Here is an 18899-nt window from a genome sequence, read left to right as displayed (position 1 = left end):
GTTTCAGAGACAGTGCAATTGGCACAGGACAGAGCAGAGTTTAGGGCTCTTGTACATAGGTTCACTATGAGTCGCAAGGGACTTGATGGCACATAACAACAACAACAATGTGATAAAAATCGTAACTACTATTGACCCAGAAATCTCATTACCACTGAATTGGTTCCAACTAACGTGACTTACCTTCAGGTTTCTAAGGCTGTAAATAGAATCGTAGGAGACTTCCCATCTTTCTCCCATGGAGCCACTGGTGGATTTGAACTACAGTCCATACGCAGTCTTTGGGTTAGCATTGCAACTCTATGGTATATGCCACCAGAGCTAAACCATGTCCATCTCTGCGCCTGTGATCATTTGTCTATTCCTGGGCAGTACACAGGCTTTATTACTGTGAATGTTTGTAAAACCTTTGATATCAGCTTGTTTCCTATCCCAAGATAGAGTCTCTGATCATCTATTTTAGTAGCAAAGGGAAACATAGTTTAAGGTTGCAGTCTAGTGAGAAGGCACATCATCTTGGACCTCTCCAGTCTCTAAACCAATTTGGTTAAAGTGGACTTTGGATTCATATAATTTGTAGAATTGTTAAATGATGTGCCCTTATGGCATTTAAGTCAGGGAATAAAAAAATATGTTTTACTTTTCTCCATAGTATGATGTCTGTTCTTACTATTCTAAATATTACTGGTATGTAATCTTAGGATGAGTACGAGAGATGCCAGCATATCCTAGCATAACAGTAATGCTTTTCTTCCTCCTTGGTAGAAAATGTGGGTGCACTGCAGACCACCAGTCAGTACCTCATAAGGAATGTGGAAACCACCATCGAAGAGGATGCTTTACCTGGCAAACTACCCGAAACTCCTCTCAGAGCAGAGCCTCCATCTTCATATAAGGTAAACCAGGTGTTTGGTGTTATCTTTAAGAAGCAGATGACATTAAATAGAATTATCAGAATACTATGAAAAGCTATGCTCTGATAAATTTGAAAACTGAGAGGAAATTCAAACAAACTCTTTGAAACTCATGCCTTACCAACGTTGCCATGGACAGATGTAGAACACTTGAACAGTCCCATCACAGATTGAGCAGGTCGTAAAAAGACCCCCACAGAAAAGATTTGCACTAGCTGGCTTCATGGCTGAATTCTACCAAACATTCAGAAAAGATCTGTCACCAAGTCTCCATAAATTATTTAAAAAAATAGAAAATGAAAGAACACTCCCAGAGTCAATCTATGAAAGCAAGCATAACCCTAGTACCAAAACCAGGCAAAGATATTACCAAAAAGGAAAACTACAGACCAACCTCTCATGAATATAGATGCAGAATTCCTTAACAAAATCCTGGCCAATAGAATCCCTACAGAAAAAATAAATTCATTATCACCAATTGAGGTACATAATAGGTACGCAAGGATGGTTCAACATAAAAACAATCAGCATAATCGTAATTCATCATATTAACAAAGCAAATAACAAGAATGACAAGACCCTAGTAATTGATGGAGAAAATACCTTTGACAAAATCCAATAATACCCTTTCTTGATTAAAACACTCAGCAAAATCAGAATAGAAGGTAATTTTCTCAACATTGTGAAAAGTATATACACAAAACCAAGAGCCAATATTCTCAATGGAGAAAGACTAAAAATATTCTGTTTGCAAGTAGGGACCAGACAAGGATGCCCACTGTCACCACTCCTATTCAATATTGTATTAGAAGTACTTTCTAGGGCAGTAGGACAAGCGAAGAAAATAAGTGGCATCTAGATTGGCAAAGAGGCGATTAAACTGTCATATGCAGATGATATATGATAGCTGTGATCTTAGCATAAAAGTTGGCCTTTTTTAGCCATTATAGTTGGTTCCTTCTGGACTCCAGCTACCTTAACTGCAGACACATGATCTTGCAAATCAATAGCTGTAGGATTAGGATATGAGAGAGTGCTTCCCACACTGAGCAGCAAGACTTAAGGGAGACAGGAGCAAGACCCTGGTGATGGTGGTGGAGAGACTGACATTGCTGTGGAGAAACTGGCAAGCTGTAACCAGAGGAGTCTTGGTATAAAGGCCACAGTTGAAGGGTTTTGCTATTCTTGCTTTTGATGATGGAAAGGCTGCTTGCTGAACTGACACCAGAGCCTGGACTAATTGAGGAGTTGTGCCTTGGGACTTTTGGGCTAAACCTTGGATTCACATTGGGTGATATTCTTTGCCTTCCCCAGCTCTCCAACTTACTTCCCTAATAAACCCCTGAGGGAAGCCGAACACCAAATGCTGTATCTGGAAATGAGGGAGGCTTAATACAAGCTGAAGGTCACCTTGTGACACTAGGGCGTTCCCTAGGAGTCAACATTGTTCTTAGTTTTTATCAAATGAATCCCTCTCTCTTGAGATTAACATAAAGAGGAACTTGGCCTTATCCTTTGTTTTGTACTTCCTTGTTTTTCTATAAAAATACTCAGAGAAGCTTGGCTCAAGGTCGAGAACTGTTGGCCCCGTTTTACACTCTCTGCTCTATCTCATTCCTGGCTGTTTGTCTCTTTATTATAAAATTATTCTATTCTTTGGGACCCTGGGTCTGCAACAAACCCCATTCTCAGTACCACAACTGTGAGTCTGTGAGTCAACTATGAATAAATGAAGCCTTTGCTGCTAGTGTGGGTCTAGAGGCACCACGGGGCTGGGCGATGGGCTCTTTATCTGCTTTCTGCTCTGGGCCTGTGAGGGGCTGTGCTATTCTCACTCCCTCAGACCTTTCAGAGAGACACTTATGGCCCTGTGCCCCCACGTCCCTTTTAATGCTCTGCAGGCAATAGTGTACCCAGAAACACCCCCCCCCAAAGTACTCAACAAAAAGACTGTTGGAGCTAGTGGACCAATTTAGTACAGTGGCAGGATACAAGATTTCTGTAAGTCTGTGAAATTCCTCTACAATAATACAGAAAAACAAAGCTGTATCATTTATAATTGTTATGTGCCATTGAGTCACCTGTGACTCATAGCGACCGTATGTACAACAGCCCTAAACTCGGCTCTATCCTGTACCAATCTTACTGTCTCTGATACATCTACCCCCATTACACCAGTCACTGAATCAACCCATCTCATCAAGGTCCTTCCTTTCCTGAGCTGTTCCTCCAACCTCCCAAGCATGATGTTCCTCTTCAAAGACTGGTCCCTCCTTGCAACATGTCCAAAGTCAGACAAAACTTCAGAAACCTTGCCTCCAAGGAGCAGCCTGGTTTAACCCTCTCTAGGGTGAACCTGTTCATTCTCATAGCAGTCTATGGTATATTCAATACTTTCTTCAACACCACAGCTCAAAGGCATCAATTCTCCTTCTATCCTCCCTAGTCATTGTCCAGCTCTCTGATACAGCATGTGATTGCAAAGACCGTGGCCTGTATCAGGTGCACCTTAGTCTTCAGACTGACATCACTGTTCTTCAGTACTTTGGAGAGGTCTGTAACAGCCGACTTTCCCAACACAGTGTATTTTAATTTCCTGGCTGCTGGGGCCATGAGCCAAATAAACTAAAGCTGTTTACAATCTCTTCACCATCCATCACGATGCTGTCAATCGGCCCAGTGGTGACAATCTTTGTTTTCTTGATATTGAGCTTCAATCTGTATTGAAGGCTGCAGGCCTTGACACTCTGCAGCAAATGTTTCAGGTCCTCCTCAGCTTCAGCAAGCAGGGTTGTGTAATCTGCATAACACAGATTGTTGATGAGTCTACCTCCTGTCCTGATGCCACATTTCTCCTCATAGAGGCCAGCCTCCCAGATAATCTGTTCTGCATATTATAGATTAAAAAGCTATGGAGACAGGACACATCCCTGGCGTACTCCCTTCCCAATTTTGAACCATGCAGTGTTTCCTTGCTTTGTTGGGATACTTAGGAATAAACCTAATTAGAGACACAAAAAAACCTTTACAAAGAAAACTACAAAACACTTCTTTGAGAAACAATGAAAGACATAAATAAATAGAAAAATCACTGGTAGTGAGAGAGTTGCAAATCAAAACCACAGTGCGATAGCAGTGGCAAAGTTTAACAGGACAGTAAGCAGTAAATGTTGGAGAGGACATGGAGAGATTAGAACTCTTATACACTGTTGGTGGGATTGTAAAATGGTATAGCCACCCTGGAAGGCAATTTGGCATTTCCTCAAAAAACTGAACACTGAAATCCCATATGACCCAGCTATCCACTGCTAGGAATATCAGAGTACACAAATGGAGATTTGTACGCCATTGCTCATAGAAGCGTTATTCACCATCACAAGAACATGAAAACAGTGCAGATATCCAACTGCAATCGAATGGACTGAGAAATTATGGTACATTCACATGATGGAATACTATGCAGCACTCAGAGCAACAATTTAGAAAAAATATTACATAACTTGAGAGAGACTGGAGAACATTATTCTGAGTGAATTTAGTCTCATAAGGACAAATACTGCATAGGACCATTATTGTAAAAATAGAAGGATAATTAGTAAAAGGTGTAAGTGGTCCAGGGGGGTAAAGGGTAGGAGCAGAGGGGTAAGGGTGGCCAGGTGAGAAATCACAGAGCCATACAGTTTGATGGGTGGAGGGAGTAAAGAAAAAAGTAAAATGAGTACTGTATATAAATGTACTGTGCCATCAAATAATGAGCCCCTTAGCTCAAATAGTTTCCAGTTGAATGAGCCACAACTGATTATTTCAAAAGACTCCAGAGATTACACTTAAAGAAGTGTCACTAAGGTCAGAATTCGAGGTTGTTCTAGATACCTAGACTGTTTTGCTGCCTGGATTGCCTCCCTCAGAGCACGTCAGCTCACGAACAGGCTGTCTTCCTGGACCATGCCCCTCAGTGCCTCCTCTCACCCTCTCAAGGACAGAAATGTGTTTTGTACACAATGAACTTGCCATCTCTTCTGAAGGCAACTAACCTGTTTGACTTTCTCTTCCTTCTCTTTGCCCCTGCCCCCCAACAGTGGGAAGCAGTATGTGACTCAGTTCTTTTGTCAAAGAGCAGTTAATTTTTGTTTTGTTTAATTAGCCAACATTATATTTTTTAAGGATAGTGACATTTCTGTGTCTGTATTATTAGGACAATAATTGTTAAAATTCTAAGTCACTTTGAAAACTGTAATGTAAATATAGTTGATGCATTTTTGACAGATGTAGACACTCATGTCTCCTCCCATCAAGGAAGAGAATATTCCCATGCCTCAAAATCAGGACTTTTATTTTTAGTTATTCTTAGAGCACAAATGAAACTCGGCAGATCTAATCAGAACTTCTTTTCTCAGGTCATGTGTCAGTGGATGGAAAAGTTCAGGAAAGACCTGTGCAGGTTCTGGAACTCTCTTTTCCCTGTGTTCTTTATGTTTCTCAATGTCATGGTGGTCGGAATTACAGGAGCAGCTGTGGTAATAACTATCTTAAAGGTGCTTTTTCCAGTTTGTGAATACAAGTAAGTATTTCCTACTTTACAAACAAGAATAGCATTTTTAGTGATTAAAATGAGTTACATTTACTGTGTTTTATAATAGAAAATATTAGAAAGGGTAAGACAAGAGGGAGAGGAAATCAAGGCCTTTGTTCCTAGCTCATCTTCCAGCAGAATTAAGATATTTGCCAAATACTGTATGATCATTGACAGATTCAAATGCAAATGAAACAAACCGTCCATGGCATGTTGCTGTTCCATGCCTTTACAATGTCCCCCTGTACAATAGGTGGGAACCCTGCTTTGTCCTTCAATCTCATAGGGCAAGATAGTGAATTTTTATAATGGGAAATACAGTGTCTATGACCAGAGATCTAAACAAAATAGGAGGACTTCACTATATATTTTCAACCCAGAGTATCAATTTAAAAAAAAGAATGTAATTTCAGAAGAATAAGAGGACATTCACTGTAACATTGTTTTTACCTGAAAACAAAAGCAAACAGGTATCATAGGGATTGCCTGACTGAACAGCAGCACCCAGTGCAGCATAAAAACCCAAATGAAATTGTTATTGTGTGCTGTTGAGTTGTAATCGACCCATCCTCCAGTGCATTTTCAGAGACTGGAAATTGCACAGGAGACGGCCCATCCTTCTCCCAGTGGAGCAGCTGATGGATTCGAACCACATGCCTTTGAGACAGCAGTGCAGTTTCCAGTTTACTATATGCTTTATTAATGGTGGTTGTACTGAGGAGAACTCAAGAGTTCTGGCTCAGTTGGCGTATAGCTGCTCCTAGAGCAGGTTTTCAGACTGTAAACCACATAGGAGGATACTGCCTAGCTTTGAGCAGCTGGTGGATTTGAACCCCCAGAGAGGCAAAGGGCTCTGGATTAGTACCATTCTCTATATGCTATGCCAGCAGATTTTTCTTAAGTGGACTTTTTCCCCATCATAAAATTACATTGAGCGTGTTTTTGTACTTTATGAAAACCTTTATGAAATTCTTCATGAATTTGCATGTAATCTTTGCACAGAAACCATATATAAGATCTTGTCTCATTCCAGTTTTAGTATGTTTTTGGCTGAAGGGAGCAGAGCGCTAAAAGTATTTTCTTAAAACTTACTTTTTATCATCACTTTTGGGTACAAGTTAAGCTAGAGTTCCAATTTTTTCCCCCCCAAATAGAGGCACCATGATCCTATCAGCTCCTGCCCCCTGACTTGGAATGTTATCATAAACTAAACTCCCACATACATGAAACGTCTGTCACAGGACTCTTTTCTATTCCAGTGACCAATATGTCGATTCTTGGGCCGTAACAGTTTCAATGGCTCTAAAGATACACACTTTGCTCAGGTATTTTACTAACAGAAAAGGAAATGTGGTGTAAGGTCACAGTAGAGTGGCAAGTTCTCGTTAGAAAGCTGTGTGTGCCCAGTCTTCTTGTCCACCCCACACAAGTCTAGTGTGTGCCTTGAAGAGCTGTACTTAGCTTATCCCTTCCTTCCCTACTAACTAATGTACTTCCTCTTGTACTTTTAGAGTCTCTCAGTCAGCTGTTAAAATGGACTTTGGATTCACAAAGTGTTAATCCAAATATATCCTTACTTGTAACTTTAGAGTAGCTCAGTCTTGCTAACTGTCAGAAGAGGAACTATTTGATTTTTATAGTAACTGATCATCTTTTATTGCAGAGGAATTCTTCAGTTGGATAAAATCAAAGTTATACCAGTGACAGCCATCAACTTATATCCAGATGATCTTGAGAAAACAGCAAAAAGCCTCGAAGACAAAACACTTATTTAAAACACCTTCTCAAATCATGAACTCAGAATTAGTCTACTGCCTCCAAATTTGTCACTTGAATGTAATTTCCTTTAAATCATTAAGAATCAACTTAGACTAGACCAAGTGAAAAACCCCTAAGACGACTTCCTCAGATGTGACCACTAAAGTGACAGGTTCACCTTATTCTCAGACAGCGGGCTATTCAGATGATGGACTGTTAAGGACGGTTAAAGTGAAGACAAGACATGGAGAAAGACTTTGGAATTACCAAAAAGGAAAAAGAAAAAGGCAAGGTAGAATGCCATGTGCCAATAACTTTCCAAGGTGCCTTTGTTAGGGAAATGATATCCACTTGATTACTATATGACTTAGTGAAAAGCACTTTATGAAATTCTAATTTAAACATTTAAGAACCGAACACTTTTTTTTTATCCAGTATGTGCCTTTGTATTAAGTTTGTGGCTCAGTATAAAATCTCTGAAGTGTGCAATTTGTATTTTGTACCAAAACTACTTCTTTTGAATACACCAGGATTTAAGAGAAACGTTGACATGTTCTCACTCTAAACTTACCTGATGGGAAAAGTAGTTATTAAAATTACCTAAGAGCACTGCCTGTAACCACAGAAGGTAGCACCTCTTCATACCAGCTGAAACCAAGGCTCGGAACGGTTCACAAGTCCACTTGACTGTGGAATTAGGATGTGTCCACGGTTTGGGGGTTCTGAGTCATACTGTTTACCCACGGCAGGGTTTATCTGTCTTTTTATTAACTGTCTTTTTAAACTCTTGCCAACATTACAGTTATTTGACAGTGTGACCCTGTCCATCTCTTTACCGCATATGAGATACATCTAACTCTGTTTCATTAAATGTTTCCGGTCAGAAGCCACCACTGAAAACAATGCCAAAGAATGTAATGACTAGACGCTTATTAATTTCTTCATGTCCTACCTCACTGTTAAGTTGCTAAAGTACTGCAAATGATGTTCGGTGCCATTGAGTTGGCTGTTAAGTTGTAACAACCCCGTCCAAGCAGCACGGCCTGGCCTTGCACCACCCTCAGTCACAGCTGTGGCCACCGTCTCAGTCCATCTCGTGGGGGATCTTCCCCAAACAGGCCTTTATCCAGGGACTGATCCCTCCTGATCACACATCTAAAGTTTATGAGCCTCCGAAGAGGTCTTATTTTAATGCACAAGCTTACAGATCCTTGAGAAAACCTGAGGCTGACTGAAGAGTAGTACAGCTAATAGCCTGCATACCCAATTCTTATCCTGATTCTTTTTTAGTGCTACTGTGGACTCTGGTGGCCTAATGGCAAGAAGCTGTGCTGTATTCCCAATGGCACATGGTTTGAATCTCCAACAGATGTTCCACGGGAGGAGAATGGGCAGTCTCCTCCCATGCGATTAACTGCCTTTGAAAACCCACTGGAGGGTCAGTTAAGGGTTGGTTCCGACTCAATGGTGCACAACAACAACTGGGGACTTCAGCAAAGTATTTAACTAACCTTAAGGCTGTGATTTCTCACCTATGGGTGGAATGTTAACAAAAAGTGTCAAATGTAGTCATAAATGCGAATCTTACCTAAACGTTTCTACCACTGACTTGAATTTGCTGACTGTTCTGAGGACTCATCAGTGCCAAATGGGAATTAAGTCACAGCTAAGCCTTCAGCTAGTTTCTGAGACCGGAAATCACATGGGAGCAAATATCTATCTCCCATGGAGGATTCGAACCACCTACCATTGGGTTGCCAGCCCAGATCCTTACCACTAAGTAAGGATATATATAAGTATGCATATACATGCATAAAGTATGACCACTTATATAGTTAGAATAAAACATGGCAAAGTTGTGTACCTTCTGCTTCCTTTAAAGACAACAGTAAAATGAAGGACTTGCCAGCGCTCTCATTGAGAGACAATTCCCACTGAGGAAGGCAGGCAGGAACACCGGGCCTGGGCCATGCTTCCATTTAGCTGCCTGTGCAGAAAGGTTCAGGAATTCACCACAGCCACTGGCACGCAGCGAGTGAGGGACAATCTTATTCTCCTTCCTAGGAAGAGCTGCAGATAGTGGAAGAGAGGATTCTGTACATAGTTAAATAACTAACATTTGTGTTCAGGGAAACAAAGTAATATTAAAGTAAGACAAATTTGTTTGTATATATTTTTTTAAAAATCACCTTTATTCAGAATCAATTTTTACAAAAAATCTTACTAGGAAAATTTAAAAAAATATAGCACTCAATGTAACGAAATACATTTGTTTATTGTCAAAACCTTAAGGCAGCTTCTCACGGCTGACATGTAAGAATTCAGCATGATCCAAATTCAAATATCCATTTCTCGTATCGTTCAATGTCTGCAGCAGACACTGATTTAGAAACCTTTTTTAAAGCCATTTCAAAATCCTCCATCGTCGTAGGCATGTGCATTTCTTCTCTTGAGAGATTACGGATCTCCTCTGGGGTCAGACCTTCAATACGCCTTCTCATTGCCATCAAGGATGCATCCCTACATTTATATTTAGAGAAACAGATTAAAAACCCCCAAACCTGCGAACAGAACTTTTTTCAAGGCATGTGTTAAATGCTGTCAAGCTGATTTAGACTCCGATCTGTGTGCCACGAAACAAAACCTGCGCAGCCTCTGTGCTGTCCTCACCGCTGCCGGGGCTGGGCTCCCAGCGCATCTGTGCCAGCGCATCTCCTCTCGCTGAACCTCCGCTTCACTACTGTGATGAGCGGTGTCCGCGCGAGGGTGGGCTCCCACAGAGACGGCGCAGATGGGGCAGGACAAGGGTCTCAGCTGTAGTTCACAGAGTCACAGTCCACTCGACGGCACCAAACACACACTACCTTGTGACACACAGAACTGCACCTAAGAATGGACACAAAACCTCTACCAAGGTGCTTTCTTCCATAATGAAATGAAGGTTCTAATGAAATGACCACTACTGAGCATGACAGCCCAAAGGTACAGGAAGGATGCTAGCGACTCTACTTCATTATAAATGTCCAATGAAACAGAGCAGCAGCACCAGAGATAAGGAGAGCTTGTGATCTAAAAATGACATGATTTCTACATCTATAAAGGAAAGCTAGAGAACCACCCAGATGGGTTTCTGCTTCTTAAAAAATAAAAAAGCCCCTTCCGCTTCAAGTACCTCTTTTCATCAAATTTCATGATTAATAGAGTCACCATTCCTGTTAAGGACTGCTTTATAGATACACACGTTATCTCTAATCTTCACGACAAACCAGCATGCCATGCTCATGTCAGAGATGAGGAAACCGTGACATGTGCTGTGGAGTCGTAACTGACCTCCACCTAACCCTCCAAGGCGGTAAATCCCACAGGAGGAGACTTCCCACCCACCAACCCCCTGCAGAGTAGCTGGACAGTCTGAGGCACCACCAGAGCTCCCATTCCACTGTTACCAACAGGACATCTGAATTCATGCCCAGGCGAGGACAAAACCTACTGGAGTCAGCTACCTGACATGTTCCTTTTGTCCTTTATATTAGTATCAGAACAGTTACAAAGAAAATTGGACCACACTGAAGATGAGACTATGGCAATCTCCATCACATTTCTTACACAAGAAAGTGTACCAATGTTAGCATTTTTATCCAAAAAAAAATTATTTTCTACTTTACACTAACTTTCCATGGAACGTTGGCTCTTCACTGACACAAGAGAACCAATGATGTCTCACCAGAATCCCTTGAAACATACTGAAAACCAAAACTCTGACTCCAACGTGGGTCTTTATTCTTCACCCATAATCAGCATAAAAACATCTAATATAAATGCCACCCACAAAAACCTGTTTCCAGAGTAGTGCCTACCTGCACACATTGGTAATGTCTGCACCTGAATAGCCTTCCATGTTTTCTGCTATCCTTGCAAGGTTCACATCATCGGCCAATTCCAGCTCACGAAGACTTATCCGTAGCAGCTCTTCTCTGCCTTTTGCTAAGTGGAAACAAAAATGTAACTGCGTTATTAAGGACTTCTATGTGGCTTACTGCTACAACCATTGAAACCTCTCAGCTGCTCCTGGGGAGAAAGATGGGCTTTCTAGAGGAGGAGCGGGTCGTGGAAACTCAGGGAACAGAGCTCTGTGTCTGAACAGGTTAACGGCACTGGGCAATGTATAACAGTAATGTAATGACACACTTACTACTACCCTGCACTGCCTGGCTGATTTCAACTCCTGGCGAGCCCCTGGCTCCGGGTGCCACCACAATTCCTCCAAAAACATCAACATCACGCAGCACTGCTACTTGGGCCTTTTCAAAGGCTTTTATCCCCAATTCTTAGGACTGTTTTGCTTGAAAATGTAAGCAGCTTTCTTTCCACTCACTGAATCTTCTGTTTCCTAATGTAAAGGGTTTCAGGCTCTAGATCAAGTCAAACTCAAATGGCCAGAGACCATTTACTACAATAAAGATAACCATGTGTCTCTTAAAGAAAATCAGGCAATACCAGACGTTAATGTTTCTAAGTAACACAGCTTGAGAGGTAGCATGAGTTTTATTACTCCTGAGTGAAGCTACCTGAAGGCAATGGAATGTAGATTCTTTTCTCAAGTCGTCGTCGCAAAGCCTCATCAATGTCCCAGGGAAAATTAGTAGCTGCCAGAACCATCACCATTTTGGAAGGGTCGTCATTTTCAGAAGCCCCTCCAACACCTAAAAGCAGTTGAAGGAGAGAAGAAAAATTACGTCGGATTATACAAAATAAAGCTCAGTTAAGATAATTAAATATTTCACGCAACACAAGATAAATTACTCTTCAAATTTTTTAAAACCGAGCTCGTAATGTGATTTTTTACACATGCAAAAAGATGATTCCACAGATTCAATCAAAAGATCAACTCTGCTCAACTATTTAACAATTTTTTTTCTTTCATTTCAAAAGCAGATATAGCCCTAAAGTCAACACACCTGCATTTACTTAAATTTCAAGGCTGAAAAGAAGAGATTCATCACATGCCAGCGGGTGCACCATAAATACCTGTTAGCACTGGCATGGCACCTCTGTCGACGTATGTAGATCTATTTCTGTCTATCTTAACCAACTAACTACCCCTAGAGGATACTGCTTGCCAGTCCACTCCAGTTTGCTAGGTGCTATAAACACTATTTGAAGCCTGCGTCTCCATGATGGGTACAGCCTGATTCACCGGGGCTGGCACTTCACCACCTCCCACCCCAGGCAGTGCAGCCCTGTACCCAGGCGTACCATCCATCTGAACCAGCAGCTCAGCTTTCACCCTTCTGCTTGCTTCGTGCTCTTCCGAAGTCCCTCTGCGACTACAGATGGAATCGATCTCATCAATAAATATGGTGGCTGGAGAATAAAATCGAGCCTAAAGGAGGAATCAAGGCAACGTTAGTTTTAAACTTTTAGTATTGTGGCAGGTTAAGCAGTTAGGAAGTGGCCGGGGAGTCTGCCACCTGGTGCTCTTCTCCCCTCTGCCACAATCTCAGCATCAGAAGAGAGAAGAGGAGGTCTCATCCAGCCTCATAGCAGCCTGAGAGGACACAGTCATCACCCAACAAGCTCTCGGTTCCGTCTCAATAATGTATCTGACCTCACATACTGATACCTGACTTCGCATACTGATTTACAAGTGACAGAAATACAGCAGCGGCATCCTATGCACTTAAACAACATGACTAACTGGTGGAAGAGATATTTCTAGATGTTAGAAGGGTTAAAGAACTATTACCTTAAGTAAAATCATGTGTTTCTTTCAAGAAATACTATTTAAATTTCCATTCATTTTTTTGATTTGTTATGTCTGCATATTCCTACTTTTTAAAGTTATTAATTAGAAAAGTCAGTTTATATGGTCTAAATTTGCTTTTCAAAATAAATTCTGCTTAATAGTGATGGCTGTACAATGTTAATATAATTAACAACACTTGCTTAATAGTGATGGCTGTACAATGTGAATATAATTAACAACACTGAATTATACATTTAACAATGGTTAAAATAATAATAAATTTATATTTCACATATCTTAAGTAAAATTTTTAGAAAGGAAAAAGTCATATAAAGTTTACCATTTCAGCATGTAACCACAAGCACTATTTCATTTCAGAGCATTTTCTTCATACCCTTCCCTCTGGCCCCTGGCAAGCACCACTCAACCATCTTGCTCTCCAGGTCCGCTTATTCTGGACATTTTATAAATGAAATCACAGACATGGGACCTTTCATCTCCGGCTTCTTTTTTCACTGAGCATATTGTTTTCAGAGTTCACCATGTTGAAGCCCTACATCAGTTCTTCATTCCTTCCATGGCTGGGTGATAAGCCCCAAGTTTATTTTCACATTGTAAATCTGTTTCTTCCTCAAACCAAGGAACAGGGAAGACTTTTTGGATCCTGTGAAAGGCAGCTCTTAGACAAGGATTAGTCCACAAAACCGCATGTCAGACTCAACTGTGTCATCCTCCTCTTAAGGAGACGGAATCACGCCACCCAAATCTTCAGGTTTGTAAATGCAGGTGGGGTAGACTCTAAAAAGAGCATGCGTTCGCGCATAACTGGGGCCCCAGTCTACAGCAGGCGGCCCTGTAAACAGTGAGCGACTCGGAGGTGGACCAGGCTGCCAGCCACGGCTGAATCTTGGGATGATTCCTTGGGGAACAGATCTCTGCCGGAGCCAGATCTGGATGCGCCATAACTCAACCCGTCCTTGGCTGTCCTCCAATAAGCTTTCGGTGTGGCTGGGGGTGGGGTTGGGGGAAGACCCTTTAATTATATACTCTTTACTAGATACTTGAAAATGAAAATTTTTAATACTCCAACAAAAATTACCTAATTTTGTGTGACTGTTATCGTATTTTGTGAAATATTCTGGACAAATTTTCAACAAGTTTAAGACTTTTTTTATGTTAAATCCTTACGTAGAAGAGAGCACGAAGATGAATAGGAAAAACCCACGCTGCTTTCACATATGATCCCTTGCCAAAGTCACAAAGGCGAAACCTCCAGCGCTAGCACTTGTTCATAGATGAGCCGCTGCTTCAGTGAGTAACTCAGGGTGGCACCCTCGAGGATGAGTGTGGGTTTGCTTACTACTGATGGTTAATGACTGGCCCAAGCAATAACCGGGGGCAATGGTTGGTTGCTGTTGATTCGGAACTGACTGAGGGCTGACCGTCTAGTGCATCTTCCGAGGGAGTAAACTGCATGGGAGGAGACTTCCCATCCTCCTCGCATGGAGCAGCTGGTAGAGTCAAATATGCCTAGAGAACTCTGGTGGCCTAGTGGCAAGAAGCTGTACTGCAATCCCAGAGGTGCATGGTTCAAACCTACCAGATACTCTGCTGGGGAAGAAGGGACAATTGCCTCCTGAGCCAATCAGATTCTATTTGAGGTACACACACAAAAAATAATAAATTATTTAAAAAAAAAATTGATATGCCTTTGAGATTAAAAGAAGCTTGGAAGCAAGAATGGCATCCACTTTCATAATAGCTTGCCTCCGGAAACCCTATGAACCTGGGAAAAGGACAAAAGTCACACAAGTGTTGAGGACTTTTGTTCACAGTGTCACTATGAGTTGCCTATGACTCGATGGCACCTAACAACAACATGCCTTTAAGACTGCTACACAGCTTCTTACTAGTCGGTAAACAAGCCTGTTGATAGTTGATAATCCCTTCACAAGGGATTTCTGGGGGCACAGTGGGTGCTGTGTCACTCCATGAAAGGTCAGCGGTTTGAACCCACCACCAGGGAAAATGAGGCGTTCTGTTTCTACCAAGTTTACAGCCCCAGAAGCATTGGCAGGAGTCAGGATCGCGTCCATGGAAGTGGGTTTGGGCGGTTCATCCCTCTCACTGGGAGAGTTAAACTACGCGGATTAGGATTTAGTAAATGGCTTCCTCTCAAGGAATAAAGTGGAATTTTTCTGCAACAGAAAATAAGTACTTTTAAAGAAACAATAAAGACCTATTAAGCTCACATGAGTGAGCCTGCATATTAGGCAACGTCCGTGTATTATTAATTAGGTCATTCTTCCTTGATAAAATGACAGAGGCAGAATCAGGATTGTCCTCTCACAGACAAAGCACCTGAGGCTGACGAAAGGGAGTAACATGCCCATAATTTTTGGCTGGGAAAGTGACAGAGGTGGCCACTGCCCAAACCTAGGCCACAGGGCCAGAGCCGCTCTAGAATGACTGACACCCCGTCAATTTAGCTTCTTGCTGTTGTTGCTGTTGCTGTTAAGTGCTGTCGAGTCATAGGCCACTCACATCAACCCTATGAATGAAAGACCTGAACACTTGTATAACTTTCTTCCTTTCTCCAGGTTCATAGGGTTTCCAGAGGCAAGCTATTTCGGAAGTTGATGCCACTCCTGTTTCCAAGCTTGTTTTGACTGGGGAGCTCCACTAAACACTGTCCACCATGGGTAACCATTCTCACATTTAATTCATCAGTGTCACAGTGTTCATGTTCACAGCCACCACGAGTTACCTCTGTACAGCAAATGGACAGATCAGGGTTATGGGACCTAGAAGAATGTTTGACCAAAAACAATTGAAAGCAGGGTGGATTAACGTCACCCACCTTTGGCTTTAAAAGCCAATTCTCAAACTTTAGCAATCTATTTTTATAATTTCCTGACGCAACAGGCATACTGATTTTGAAAACCTATGTTAAAATTTGTATCGTGATTTATGAATTAACCAAGTCAAAGGGGAAAAAAAATGGCAAACCTGAAATCGGACTAGTAAGGATTTGAACCCAACATCTAAATCTCTGTCACTGTGTACATAATACAACTCAGACCCAATCCTCAGAACTCCTGCTTTAATTTGACAATACTAAAGTCATCTGTGAAGCGTAACCAAATCTGAAGTCTAAAATGCGGTTAATCCAACTATGACCAGGACCTGTTGAATCACATTTCTCCTCCTCCGTACTGAGACTTATGGAGGAAGAAGAAAGAAAATTAAATTCAGAGAAAGAAGTTAATGCAAAGACTGGGCCATTAAACTCAAGGTATCTGGTGTAGCGAATTGGTGGCAGTGATCCAAATTCCACAATTAATTTCCCTTTTTGGTGTTTTTGTTATTAGACAACACTGAACATTATTTAGGTAAGCCTGACCTAAAATACATCAGGAATAGTTTGTGATTTCTACAGCAGATTAGCAATACAGATCCGATGATGTCAACATACTCATAAATTCTAAGAGACGGATCCACCTCCAGAGGAAAGAGAACAAGGAGAAATTCCCGTTGCCCATGTTAGTGCAGTGTTACATTTCATGTACTCAGGGCCAAAGTGTGTATAGGAAAAAAAGACTTCAGGCGAAAACGTCATCGAGCCCATCTATTCTACTCAGTGAAGATGGTGACAACTCATTTTCTGAACTGAAATGGGATATGTATAGATAAAGAATCTTAAGTGCTGTATCAAACATTCACCATTTCAAAGAGAAGACGAACAAGCTTCTCAGACTCTCCTCTGTATTTTGAAGTCAGGGTTGACGAAGAGACATTGAAGAACGTTGTTTTGCATTCTGTAGCCACTGCTTTAGCAAGGAGGGTCTTTCCTGTACCAGGTGGGCCAACCATCAGCACTCCCTGTTAGAAATATAACAGTGTAAGCAAAGAATTTCTCTGCCATGGTTCTAACTCATTAATATCCCATTACTAAGCATCATATTTCAACCATTTATACATAATACACTCAACTCACAAACCATGATTGGGTTACAAGGACCAGGTCTCTATGAACACCAGGATTATGTGAAAATAGAGGATGATAAAAGCTGAGAGCATTACATAACAAACAAACTGCCGAGAATCTGGTCCTCAATGCTCTTAGGGAGCACTGCTTGCCTAGTGGCAAAAAGTTGCACTGCAATCTTGAAGGCACACGGTTCAAGGCCACCAACTGCTCTCTGGGAGAAGGATGGGAAATCTCCTCCCTTGCAATTAACTGCCTGTGAAAACCTGCCAGAGGGTCAGCTATGGGTGGGTTCCGACTCCACAGTACACAACAACAACAACAGTGTTTTTGGTCAGAAATATATATATATATATTTTTTTTTTTTTACAGAGTCACACTTAAAATATGTTTACATTCTGGTTCTTGATTATTTAACATTTAAAGTATTTTTGAATGAAAATATTAATAAGCAGACTGACTGCTGAGAGTTAGCTTCAGTCTCTTATCAGATCATCCCCAAACTTTAAAGAGTACTCCCTAGACTACTGTCAAAAGGAAATAGTCTTTGGAGCCTTTGAGGTACACAGCCCTCCAAAACACATTTGTGTGTTCAAACTGGAAGTAAAGGGCATTTCTTATTAATTTCCTAAAAACAATTTCCAAAACCATACGATACATGTTATTTATCATGACACATAACGTGGAGTACTTGTGCACTGGCCATCTAGTTCATATTTGCAAATGCAAGGTGGAGGGACAGCACAGCAGAGAAAGACCTTAGAGAAGATGGACAGGCACAGTGACGGTAATGGGAGCAGGTGTGTCAGAGACAATGAGAGGGGCTCAGTACAGAACAGCATTCAGAGCTACTATACACAGGGTCGCTATGAGTTGCAGACAACTCAACTGCACACAACAAGAGGAAGTGGATGCTAAATATGTTGTGTATCCAATTTTCCAACACTGTATTTCTTACTCTGAGAATCTTGTAACAGCTTTAACCTAAAATTCTATTTAAAAACAAAGTTCTGAGTAACACAATGTATTTTTTTTGTTTTTACTTTTTTTTAAAAAATTTTTATTGTATTATTTTTTTACATGTACCATCAAATCAGATCTGACGGGTACAGGAGGAGACTGCCCCCTCCTTCTCCAGCAGAGCATCTGGTGGATTTGAACCATGTACCTCTGGGACTGCAGTGCAGCGTCTTACCACTAGGCCACCAGAGCTCCCTCACAATGTATTTTTAAAATTCTCTTACATCTCCTCCACTGTTTCTTGCCACCTGCCCTAATACAAAAAAACACAAGCTCTCTACAGCAATATACTTGTCATGCATTTTGACAATGTTAAAATATCAATAAACTTACTTTCCATGGTCTCCTAATGCCTTTAAAGAATTCAGGCATCCACATAGGTAACACCACAGCTTCCTTAAGCAACTTTTTGGCTTCTACTAAGTCTGCAATATCATCCCTGAAAAATGAATATATTTTATCAACATCCCATTAGATGACACATTTTACCCTAGATAGTCATTCTTGAAAAGTACTAGAAACCCATGACTTTCCATTATGGACAGATGCTAAGTCTAGTGACCTGACAAAACTGAGTTAAACCACCTCCCAAGGTGTCCTAGGCGGTAATCTTTACGGGTGACGATGGCTCTTTTCCCGGGCAGAGTAACTAGTGGTCCCACAAACCATCCTGTAAATCAGCACCTAACAGTGCCCCCCCCGAGAGCTCTCGATGCTGCTCCCTGGCACGAGTGCACCCACCCACTGGACAGAGCTCACCATGCCCACCAGGCGACAGCACAATCTTTGTCTTCAATTTTCCACTACTCAGAGAGATTACTCTGAAGTCACTCTAGTCACTAGTACATCTATTACAATATATGATGGTCTTTTTATTATAAAAATATGTGCACTGTATAA

The 18899-nt window shown here is 41.3% G+C and overlaps 2 protein-coding genes across 3 annotated transcripts in view; one reads left to right on the top strand and one right to left on the bottom strand.

Annotated features, from left to right (window-relative positions):
* GINM1 (glycoprotein integral membrane 1) overlaps positions 1-7262 on the top strand; it is a 27340-nt gene extending 20078 nt beyond the window's left edge. Inside the window, exons 6-8 of the mRNA XM_006891675.1 lie at positions 766-896; positions 5312-5475; positions 7151-7262. Coding sequence (XP_006891737.1) covers positions 766-896; positions 5312-5475; positions 7151-7262 — 407 coding nt within the window. The remainder of the gene's footprint in view (positions 1-765; positions 897-5311; positions 5476-7150) is intronic.
* A 2161-nt stretch (positions 7263-9423) lies between these two features.
* KATNA1 (katanin p60 (ATPase containing) subunit A 1) overlaps positions 9424-18899 on the bottom strand; it is a 32345-nt gene continuing 22869 nt past the window's right edge. The window contains exons 5-10 of one of the 2 annotated variants that reach the window (XM_006891644.1): positions 18333-18438; positions 16715-16873; positions 12502-12628; positions 11814-11948; positions 11103-11229; positions 9424-9765 (exon numbers count right to left, since the gene is read on the bottom strand). In XM_006891644.1, coding sequence (XP_006891706.1) covers positions 9567-9765; positions 11103-11229; positions 11814-11948; positions 12502-12628; positions 16715-16873; positions 18333-18438 — 853 coding nt within the window. In that variant the 3' untranslated portion in view covers positions 9424-9566. The remainder of the gene's footprint in view (positions 9766-11102; positions 11230-11813; positions 11949-12501; positions 12629-16714; positions 16874-18332; positions 18439-18899) is intronic. The other variant, XM_006891645.1, reaches the window with a different exon arrangement.

The sequence above is a fragment of the Elephantulus edwardii genome, unplaced genomic scaffold (genome assembly GCF_000299155.1).
Source record: "Elephantulus edwardii isolate Elephantulus edwardi_28Jun2011 unplaced genomic scaffold, EleEdw1.0 scaffold00102, whole genome shotgun sequence".
Lineage (NCBI taxonomy): Eukaryota > Metazoa > Chordata > Mammalia > Macroscelidea > Macroscelididae > Elephantulus > Elephantulus edwardii.
This window is presented reverse-complemented; position numbering and strand designations above follow the sequence as displayed.